We start from the raw sequence: 11,525 nt of genomic DNA on the forward strand, positions 1-11,525 counted from the left end.
ATTCACGTTAGCACTACGGTACTCACATGACCTGCGTCAAGGTATGCCCTTGGTTTGCAGTTCAGAGTCTGGCAAGTCTTTGAGTTCAAGCAAGTGTGCATATAATGTGCCTGGGGGCTGTAATAGGTGGCAGAAGGGCTGATTCAGTGGATTGGCGGAAGAGCTAATTTGTAAGATGGGTGGCGCAGATCTGAGGTCTGAATAAAAGACGAGCTCAATTCCAAGTGTTTTTTTCTAAAAAAAAATAAAATCTTACTATCATGCAAATATGGTATATAGAATGCCAATGCTATACATGCTGTCTTGATGCTGTAATAATGTATTTTCTGTTGTGCGCTTTGACCTGTAGCCTAGCTTATGGTATAAAAATAACGTGTTATTAAGAATGGCGAGTTGTCATTTTGTAAGAGCAAAATTTTACCATGACAATAAATGTTAAGGCTAATGTAAATTAGCCTGTAGTTGTGGGAGGGGCTATGGTTACTTAACCAACGCCTCTCCTGCTCTAAACTGCGTTTCAGCGTCTGACGTTGACGCTGTACGGAAGGTGATTCTCACGTGGATCGGCGGCGGGGGTTCCAGCGGCGGCGGTTTTGTCTCGGCGGCGGTTTTGTCTCGGCGGCGGTTTCGTTTCGTTCCCGGCGGCGTTTCGTTCCCGGCGGCGTTTCGGTCCCGGCGGCGGTTCTTCTCGGCAACCGGCGGTAATTCTGCCAGGCGGTTAGGAAGCTGTCCGTCCTAGCAGGTTCCGTCGTTCCTGTTAACATCAGAAGCCCTTCTTCGGTTCAGGTCGTATGTTTCTATCGGTTTCTTTTCTTCTATACTCGAGTCTGGTCTAGTGCATATTACGGTCACACACCGCCATCTGCTGGAAGGTAGTTAGGAGGCACTAGAGAGTTCGTTTCGACACCGGTTAGGCAGCCTGCCTCGTGTACGTTAGCTATTGGCCCACCTCTCCCACCCCGAGGCAATTTCCCCTCCTCGCTTGGAGGTTACGTCACTCGAGCTAGTAATCCGTGCCTCACTGGTAGTTAGCTAGGCTGCCCCCTACGTTTCATCCCGCTCTTTCGCAGAGCTCGTTTAGCTAGTGGCTAGTTAGGTAGGTGCTTGGGTGTAGGGGTTCTAATAAGGCTCCTTCTCCTTATGTTCTTAGTATGTCGTTCCAATCCGACCAAGAGGACAGGCCCTCCATGCCTTGCTCACCTGCGCCAGGGTCAGACGTCGCCACCCCCCCTTCGCTCCGGGCATGGACAATTCCAAGATTAACGGCCGAATTAACTAGGAGAGGCATTCCGTTTTCGGCCTCCGCTAGGAAAGCGGAACTTTTCCGCTTACTATTCCCATCTCCCCAGTCTCCTGCTACTAGGTCCAGTCCGCGGCAGTCCACTTCCGTGGACCTGGCCCAAATGAGAGATATGCTTACCTCACTGGTAGCATCGGTCTCGTCATTACATGAGAGACTAACCAATCTAGAGACCCAGCCAGTGGCTACCATCCCGCACCTCCTTCCCCCCGTTCAGGTCCTGCCTAGCCCAGGACCACCCCTTGCGGGGCCCGCAGGGTCAGGTATGTCATCTGGTATTTCTCCTACAATTTCCCCTGCTCACTTTATCCAGGGTAATCTGAGGAAGGATATCCTGGAAGGGAAAGACGTTAACCTGGTCTCCCTTCTCCTAAGTTCCCATGACCTGGCGGAAAATAAAGCCTTCTCCTGTGGCGACATTTCTGTGGTGCTTAAAGCAAAAGACCCCAGGCTGGCCAAAAAGTTATCTATTCCAGAATTTGTCCTGGCCTTCAGCATGTATAGGGATGTCCTGTGTTCAGCCTTCCCGTCCGGAAGGGAGGAGCTGGATCAATATTTATATAAAATGGTAGAATTGGGCTATAAGTACGGGGGTAGTGCGTTTTACGATTACCACAGGTCATTTTCCGCCAAAGCAGCTGCGGCACTTGCCCAATTTAACTATGCGTCTGACTGGAGTAGAGTAGACACGGAATTGTTTTGCAGGCATTTCGCGGGTCTCAAAACCCCGGCGTGTCAGCATTGCCAGTCCACAGCCCATGCAGCTAACCTTTGTCCGGTTATCGACAACCCCCCTTCCACCAGCTCGGCTGCTTTGTCCGCCCCCTTTCGTCCTAGTCAACTACTTTCCAAACCCCATGATAAGTTTGGTAGACCGATCTCATTTCTAGGCAGATCGCAGATCTGCAACAATTTCAACGCTAACGGTTGCCATTTTAGTCAGTGCAAGCTTCTCCACATATGCATTAAATGTCATAGGGCCCACCCCCAGACCATGTGTCCGGGGACTTTGTTCCCTAAGCAATGACTATCCCCGATTAATGTAGAGGGTCTTTTGGGTATGTTACAGGTCCACCCCTCCCCAGATTTGGTAAACTTTCTGGTCCAAGGTTTAGCTTTTGGTTTCCATACGGGTGTAGTAGCCATTCCCCAGGAGTCCTGGGAATGCCCGAACCTCAGGTCAGCCTTATCGGACCCGGATGCGGTGGATTTACTACTATCCCAAGAACTGGCAAAAGGTTTTATCATAGGCCCCCTTCATTCCCCTCCCTTTCCGGTTTGGAGGGTTAGCCCTCTGGGTATTGCGGTTAGCAAGTTCTCTAATAAAAAGAGACTCATTATGGATTTGTCTGCCCCTTATTCCTCGGCGTGCCCTAGCATTAATTCCCTCATTCCGGCTGAGGAGTTCTCGCTGAAATACGCCTCCGTCGACAATGCCATTCAGGCTATAGTAAACGCAGGGAAGGGCGCTTGGTTATCCAAGGCGGATATTACGGATGCTTTCAAACTATTACCGATTCATCCTGATTTGTGGCATCTTCATGGGATTAAATGGAGGGGGGTTTACTATTTTGCTACCAGATTAGTTTTTGGTTCCAGAAGTAGCCCTAAGCTTTTTGACACCTTAGCTGAGACGTTGACTTGGCTCCTCCTGAATGTTTCCCGGTGCCCGGTTGTGATCCACTACTTGGATGATTTCTTGTTGGTGGAGGCCCCCTACGCTTCCCCGTGCAGTCTTCGGAAGCTATTAGAATTGTTCGATGAGCTCCACGTCCCGGTAGCCCAGCATAAATCGGCAGGTCCGGTTACCGCTTTGGAATTCCTGGGGATAGTGCTAGATTCTAATAAGATGGAGGCCAGTCTGCCTATCATAAAACTTCAGAGAATTCAGGATATAATCCAGAGTTTCATGAGATCTGAAACCTGTTCCAAACTGCAATTGCAATCCCTTTTAGGCCATCTTAATTTTGCAATGCAGATTATTCCCCAAGGCAGGTCTTTCATTTCCCATCTCCTGTCTCTGCTGTCAGAGTCCCATGCGTCCGAGAAGGCAGTGGTCATAGACCAGTCCGCTAGGTCTGACTTGCGTATGTGGGCCAGGTTCCTGAAGACATGGAACGGACGTTCCATGTTTATTTCTCGACCCAGTCTGTCTTCCCCTAGGGTTTTTACGGATGCTACGCCGTCCCTTGGGTTTTCAGCTATTTTCCAGGATCTGTGGTTAGCAGAAAGGTGGCCGTCACAGATGCTTGAGATTCCCCGCTTTCAAATTACCTCGGCCCTATTCGAAATTTATCCTATTGTGGTTGCAGCGACAGTATGGGGCAACAGGTGGACAGGTGATACAGTCACCTTTTTTACTGATAATATGGCCACAGTGGAGATCGTAAATAAGGGTAGGTCGTCCTCATTCCACATTATGGGGTTGATGCGTAAACTCACGTGGCTATCATTATATCATAAATTTTTTATTAAATGTTCACATGTACCGGGAGAACAGAATATAGCAGCTGACGCATTATCTCGTTTCAACTTCCAGAGGTTTTTCGAGGTCCTACCCTCAGCGGCAGCAGCACCGACGACTGCGCCGCTTTTCGACGAACTCGTTCGAGTATAGAGATGCATCTGAACACAGCTCGCCATATTATCTCAAGAGCATTGTCAAAAAATACCAGAAAGGCATACGATAGAGCTTGGTCCCTATTTTGCAGATTTGTGGCAGCATCGGCCCCCAGGGACACATATTCAGTTGCCACCCTCCTGGCCTTCGCAGCATACGGTCATTCGAGCTTAAACCTCTCATATGGTTCAATTAAGCTTTATCTAACGGGAGTGCAGCATCACATATCTTTAATCTTTCCGAACAATCCCTCTCTGATCGCTTCACACCCAGTCAAGACATTTCTGAGAGGTCTGCAAAAAACCAAGCCAGTTAAAACCCCCAGTCGTTTGCCGATCGATGGGGAAGTTTTCAAAGCCTTGATAAACTGTCTAGATTCTCACCCATTTTCTCCAGCCACTTGTGTTGTGCTTAAAGCCGCCATGTTTTTAGCTTTTTATGGTTTTATGCGCCCTGGGGAACTGGCCACAACACCTTATGCGACATCGTTTCTGAAGGTCTTTGATTTGCATCCTGTTGCTGATTATTTTGTTCTATCCCTCGGGCATACTAAAACCAATCAGTCCGGGCCGAGTACTCAAATCACGTTCTTTCCAACAAACAGAGATGCGTAATGCCTTCGCGTCACTAGTTCTATAAGCTTGTTATGGTTTTCATGTTATGTTTTGTTTAGCAATAAAGTTATGGTTTTCTAACTTTGTGTCTTCTTCTTTTGCCCTCTATAGGCCTACCTGGTACGTCGGTCATGGCACACCTCAGACCGAATAGACCCTCTCTTGGTCTTTGCGTCTCCATTTCACTAATCCTATGCGGTTGCCCCTAACACAAATGTTAAGGCTAATGTAAATTAGCCTGTAGTTGTGGGAGGGGCTATGGTTACTTAACCAACGCCTCTCCTGCTCTAAACTACGTTTCAGCGTCTGACGTTGCCCACCCTTACCCCCCCCTCGCTATTCATTTCCTTCCTTTTATTTCCTCTTTTTCTCCTCTATCCTTTCTTTCATCTCTTTTACAGGGTGGCCCTCTATAGGCCTACCTGGTACGTCGGTCATGGCACACCTCAGACCGAATAGACCCTCTCTTGGTCTTTGCGTCTCCATTTCACTAATCCTATGCGGTTGCCCCTAACACAACACACAGGTTAAAAGCCTTTCTCATTTTAACAATGGCTCCCAATATAATATATCCAATTAGAGACCTGTCCCTGTTGGCCAGCATGCCGAAAATGTGCATGTTAGGAATACTTCTAAAGCCAATCTGACCAATATTTCATGTTTATAGCCAATATAAGGACATGTCATTTTTTACGTGTTTGTACCCATTTACTGCTGCTGGTTACTGCTTATAAACACCTGTGTATTAAATAAAAAGCAGAGATGTAAGATTATGTTATCCACAGTTGTCACCTATCTTTATGCTGTATTCCATCTTATATAATTACCAAACAATTTGAATGATAACAATTATAAATTATTCATTTCCACATTCTGTGCAGGTGTCCTGGTACTGTCTGTATGGAAGGTGTGTAGCAGGGCCTAATTTGAAAGTAAGATTGAATGACCATCATCTCTCTGGAACAGGGGAAGAGGTAAAATCCAACATGCTTTATTGGTGGTGGCTGCAATATAACCCACGTTCCTATTTGGGCAATAAACAGAAATGATTCAACCTGAATTTCATTTTAATGTTCATACTTTTGATTATTATTTAATGCATATGGGATAGCATTGAGTGGAGGCATGTATCACATGGTGCTAGATTTCCCGCACGCAGCCAAAATGCAATATTTAAATTGTTTGAAATGGCAGAGAGTAAAGCTACAGGAATATGGAACTTTTGGTCCATTTCCTAATACTGCAAACTAATATTAACTCTTTTTTTGTGGAAAACCACTTTAAATCTTCAGATTCTTAGTAAAGTCATCAATCTACTTTTACATGTTTGCATTCCTTTGCAAAACTGTGAATGATGTTCGCAGAGTGGATGGGGGGCCACTAGGTGGGTGTGGGCAAGGGTATTCTCATTGCCTTTTTCATGCAATCACAGTTTCTCGCTTGATGGCTGCCTATCTCTCTTGGACCACGGCAACCAGTTTGACCACTTGTTCATGCTACGTTTGGTGACCCAGTGGTGAAACTGAGGCTGCAAGCAAAGTGTGCAAGCACCGGACCTAAAGGTGTGGAAGATTTAGGGGGGTTCGGGTGGGAGCGGGGCTTATGCATGTGAGCTTGAATGTCTGTATGTGTATGTGAGCATTACTGTTTATGTATAAGTGTATGCGAGCATGACTGTCTACAAATAATTGTATGTGAGCATGAATGTGTTTTTGTGTGTGAGCATGTATGTTTTAGTGGTGTCAGATGGAATTCGTTTTAGCATGAGTGTCTAAGTGTGTTTGATTGTTAGCATGGATGTGTATGTTTTATGTGTGCGCACTGACGTGCTGGGGCAAATATGGCACAGGCAGGCTTGAGGGGTTGGGCACTGATAAGCTGCTTGGGGTAAAGGTGGCACTCACAAGCTGTTTGGAGGCAAGGGTGGTACCGTAGGACATGTTACTTGGTAAACTTTGGGGCGCCAGGGCAATTTTCACATTGGGGCACTGTGGTTTCTAGTTACGCTCCCTGGCGGGTGCCTTCCTTCCCTTGCCACCCAAAGGTTAGAAAATGGTGTATATAATATAACAGAGACAGATGGAGGAGGAAAATACATAACAGGGAAAGGAAATGGTGGAGGCCAATATAAGACATACCTGAAAGAGACAGCGGGAATGGGGGAATAATAAGACTTATGTTCTTCCCTGCCTCCCATCTCTTTCCCCCCTTTATGACTTATATTGCTCCATGCCTGCAATCTCTTTCCCCTTGCCTTATATTCCTCCAGGTTTGCCATCTCTTTCCCCCTTTATGTCTTATATTCCTCCATGCCTGCCTTCTCCTTTCCCTTGCCTTATATTTCTCCACTCCTGTGATCTCTTTCCCTTTGTCTTATATTCCTCCGTGCCTGCCATCTCTTTCCCCTTAATGTCTTATATTTGTCCATGCCTGCCATCTCTTTCCTCCTTTATGTATCTTATTCCTCCATGCCCCCCCTTTATGTTTTTTATTCATCCATGGACTATAATTTGTTTGTGCAAATTAACACTAAAAGCAGATTGTACATGTTTTTTTATAATCATAAAAACATTAGAAATTGCAACACTCAAATCAGACAATGGCAGCTTGATCCTTCTATTGGGCTTATGAATCGGGTTTCTCAACCCTTTACATGCCTGCGCTTTATGAGATAATGACTTTGCCCCTCCGCTTCATGAAATAATGAAATTAAAATTATGCCCTCCCCTAAAAACATTTCTGCGGCCGTCCATGGATGCTAGCATTAAAATAATAACTTTTATTCATCACTCAGATAGAACTGGATTAATGATATAGTTATATATGGACTAAGCATATAAATCTTCAATCTGCAGGATTTGTAATGTGAATAATACATTACATGTTGATTTTCCAATGATGGATAGCTACTGTGGAAAAAGAATAGTACAAATTCTATTGTATATATTTTCCCAACATACAGTGGCAGTACGATGGGTAATGTTCTTTTCTTGGGACAAGCTGATCTAAAGATAAAAACAATTAAGTGCCCCGGAAGCCCTCCTCCTTACCCATAAAAACCGGGGCCGAACCGGAGGTAGACAGTTCTTTTCTTGTCCCTTACAGGGACGGACAGGTGTTTCGTCGGCCGGACAGGAGTTCGGCATCTGGTGAGGCGCACAGGTTGCTGCCTGGGGGTCTTCGTTGCCTCCGATTGCTCCCCGGGTGGTGAGCAGAGAGAGGCTTCCCTCCGTAGCGGTCCGCGTTACGGAGGATGTACTGAGTTCTTCCTTTTCTGAGCAAGGAAGTGGGAGCATGCGCAGTGTAGGTGGAACGCACGCCCGGGTGGCGTTGCGTTCCTCTGAAGATCCGATCGCGCTACTGAGCATGCGCGAATCGGATCTTCCGGAGGGCGGCAATTTTAAAATTGCATTTAAGCGCTTTTGCCTGTCTGACTGCTGGAGCTTTCGTCAGTACAGTGCAGCCGTGTCACCAGCCCCCCCACACGGTTCAGAGGAGGTTAGGGTAAGATATTTTCTTTATCTTGACTCTTTCCTATCCTCTTCCCTCCTAAAAATATAAAAAAAAATAAAAAAAAAAAATTATATATTTTTCTTTTTAATATACATTTTTTATTTTTCATCAGATGTCTAGTCCGTTACCATCTGAGAATCCGGATAAGGATAAAAGACCTGCTTCCGCTCCCAAAAAGGCCACTTCCAAAGCTAAGCATTTGTCATGTGCTGAATGTGCTACTCCACTGCCGGATGGCTGCAGGAAAAAGGTGTGCAACTCCTGCTCTGCTGACCAGCTTGCTGCTGAGAAGCGCAAAGACCTTCAATCCTTCCTCGGGTGGTTCCAGGAAAATTTGGCGCAAACTTTTGAAGCTTTTCAATTTTCGGCAGCTCAATCTCAGGAGAGAGTTAAGTTGGTTTCCACGCACAAGCGCAAGAGATCCAGGTCTTCCTCTCATTCAGACCTTTCCTCGGGTGAGGTCTCCCGGTCCTCTAGTTCTTCTAGTGATAGTTCGGAGGAAGAGATTATTTTCCCCTCCCAGGATCTCCGTAGGTTCACCAAGGAGGTGACTCGTATGCTCCTAGTAGGTGACGTGGGGAAGGTTAAAGGTTTTCCTGTACTCCCTAAAGTGGATGACCTTATCGCCAGGGAATGGAAGCACCCTGAAAAAAGAGCCTTCATTTCTAAACGCTTTAAGCAGTTGTTCAGGCTTCAGGGGGAATATTCTTGGGAAGATCCCCCCAAAGTGGACATACAGGTGGCCCAGCTCTCCAAAAAGACTACTCTCCCCATCGGTGAAGTGTCCGGGCTCAAAGACTCTATGGACAGGAGAGCAGAGACTTCTTGCAGGCGGGTGTTCCAGGCGGCAGGAGCTCAATGTAAGGTGGCAGTGTCGAGTGCTGCAGTGGCTAGGGCCCAGCACATGTGGCTTCAACTTTTGCAAGATTGTCTTGCGGATGATGCTGATTCTGAGATCAATCAACTGTTGAAAAATTTAAAACTTTCCAACGATTTTCTTGTGGATGCAGCTCAGGAGTCCCTTAAACTCTCAGCCAAGAACATGGCCTTGTCATCCGTGTCACGCAGAGCCCTTTGGTTACGGTCCTGGACGGCGGATTCAGCTTCTAAATCTGCGCTTTGTGAATTACCTTTAGAGAGTAAGAAGTTGTTTGGTGCTCCGTTGGAGGATCTTATTAAGCAGATCTCGGATACTAAAAGAGCTTTGCCTCAGGATCGAAGGCCAAGGTGGAACCGCAGATATCCTTATAGGAACCCGAGACCCGTCTTCCAATCCTCCAGATCTCAGAATTTTCGTGGGCCTTTTGGAGATAAAAAATTCCAAGAGCGGCCGAAAAAGCAGGATAAAAGAAAATTCTGACTGCAAAGTGGGATGACGCCTACGACTCTTCGGCCTATCCTGGGAACAGACCACACAAAATCCGTGGGTTCGTCAGATTATTTCGGAGGGTTACAGGATAGAGTTCTTTCGGCCTCCGGTCCACCAGTTCCTGATTTCGTCCTACCCTTTGGAAAGGAAAAATTGGACTCTCTTTTCCGAAAGCATGAAACTTCTGGGAAAAGCGGTGATAGAGAAAGTTCCTGTTCACCAAAGATTTCAAGGGGTCTATTCCCGGTTGTTTCTGGTACCAAAGCCGGATGGCTCCTTGCGTCCGGTTCTGGACCTGAAGTCAGTAAACAGCTGTATCCCCTACCAGCATTTCCGGATGGAGAGTATCACCTCGGTCACTCAGGTACTAAAGGAGGGAGATTTTATGGTCACCTTAGACCTGAAAGACGCTTATCTTCATGTACCGATTGCCGAAGCATCCAGGAAGTTTCTGAGGTTTGCCTTGCGCGTCAATCACAGGGTGCATCATTTCCAGTTCAAAGCCCTTCCATTCGGTCTGGCATCAGCCCCAAGAGTTTTTACGAAAATCCTTTGTCCTTTGACAGCTCATCTCAGAGAACAGGGTATCTCGATAATTCCTTACCTGGACGATTGGCTGATCATGGCGGCCTCCCGGGAGAAACTTTTGTCCGACCTTTCCACTACTATGAGGTTCCTGGAACTCCACGGATGGTTAATCAACAAGAAAAAATCTTGCCTCATTCCCGCTTCCAGGACTCTTTTTCTGGGGTTTTTGGTGGACTCAATGTCCCTTTGCGTTTATCTTCCGCGTTCCAAGCGCCTCAAGATAAAACAAGAGATCTCGTCACTGCAAAGAGATCCAATTTGCTCTGTCAGGAAGGCTATGAGCGTTCTGGGTCTTCTCACCGCTGCCATCCCAGCGGTTCCTTGGGCAAGGTGTCAACTTCGTCCCTTGCAATGGCAGATCCTCTCGAACTGGTCCAGGCAAAAAGAAGATCTGGTAACGTCCTTCACTATAAGTGGCCAGGTTCTCTCCCAGTTGAATTGGTGGAAGCAGTCGTCCCATCTCGCCAGAGGACTCTCTTTCCGTCCCCGAAGTTGGATTATTCTTACCACGGATGCCTCCGGCCGAGGACGGGGAGCCCATTTGGGCTCCCTTTTTCGAAGAGGAGATTGGGCTCCAGTAGATGCTGTCCGCTCTTCAAATTTCCTAGAGCTAAAAGCAATTCTTCAGGCTCTCCTGGCCTTCAGATCGTTTATAGAGGGTCAAGCTGTCAAGATCCAATCAGACAACGCAGCCGCCGTCGCATATATCAACAAGCAGGGCGGCACGCGGATCCGGAGTCTTCAGATCCTGTGCTCAGTTATTATGGAGTGGGCCCAACTTCATTTGACGGACATTTCGGCGACACACATCAGAGGCCGCTACAATGTAATCGCGGACGATTTAAGCAGAGCAAGATGGTCGCAGACAGAATGGTCTTTGACCCCTCAAACCTTCTCCACTCTGATGTCACTCTTCGGTCTTCCGGAAATAGATTTGATGGCGACTCGCAAGAACTGCAAGGTCCCGGTCTTCGCATCCCTCAACCGATGGGATCGTCCACAATTTTTGGACGGTCTTTCCATGGTGTGGAATTTCCGGTTGGCCTACATCTTCCCGCCAGTGGCATTGATTCCTCGAGTTCTGCTGAAAATCCGAAACGACAAGGCCAGGGTCTTGGCCATCCTTCCATACTGGCCCAACAGGGGTTGGTTTGTCCTCCTCCGGCAGTTGACTATCACCTTTTGGGAGCTTCCAATTTCTCCACATCTTCTCGAGAACATCGACCTTCGCCTGGAACTTCTTCAGATGTTCCGTTTGACAGCCTGGCTGTTGCAAGGCTGATCTTGAGTGACCAGGGTTTGGACAAGGACGTCGCAGACTTTCTGTTGACTTCAGTCAGGAGTTCAACTTCCAAAATTTATTTTCGGGTATGGACCAAGTTCCTCCGATGGTGCACCGCTAGGCACCTTCCCATTTTCCCTCCTGCCATCAATTCCGTCATTTGTTTCTTACGGGAAGGTCTGACTTTGGGCCTGAGTGTCTCGACCCTAAAAGGGCAGATCTCGGCCCTTAGTCATTTT

General features: G+C 47.1%; 1 protein-coding gene across 1 annotated transcript in view; it reads left to right on the top strand.

The window, feature by feature from the left end:
• LOC149299755 (cilia- and flagella-associated protein 54-like) overlaps positions 1-11,525 on the top strand; it is a 128,537-nt gene that overhangs the window by 32,138 nt on the left and 84,874 nt on the right. Inside the window, exon 21 of the mRNA XM_089486038.1 lies at positions 5,416-5,508. Within this exon, the coding sequence (XP_089342164.1) occupies positions 5,416-5,508 (93 nt within the window). The remainder of the gene's footprint in view (positions 1-5,415; positions 5,509-11,525) is intronic.

This window comes from Sceloporus occidentalis, unplaced genomic scaffold, assembly GCF_023333645.1.
Source record: "Sceloporus occidentalis isolate IW3139 unplaced genomic scaffold, rSceOcc1.0.p SCAF_28, whole genome shotgun sequence".
In the NCBI taxonomy this organism is placed as follows: Eukaryota; Metazoa; Chordata; class Lepidosauria; order Squamata; family Phrynosomatidae; genus Sceloporus; species Sceloporus occidentalis.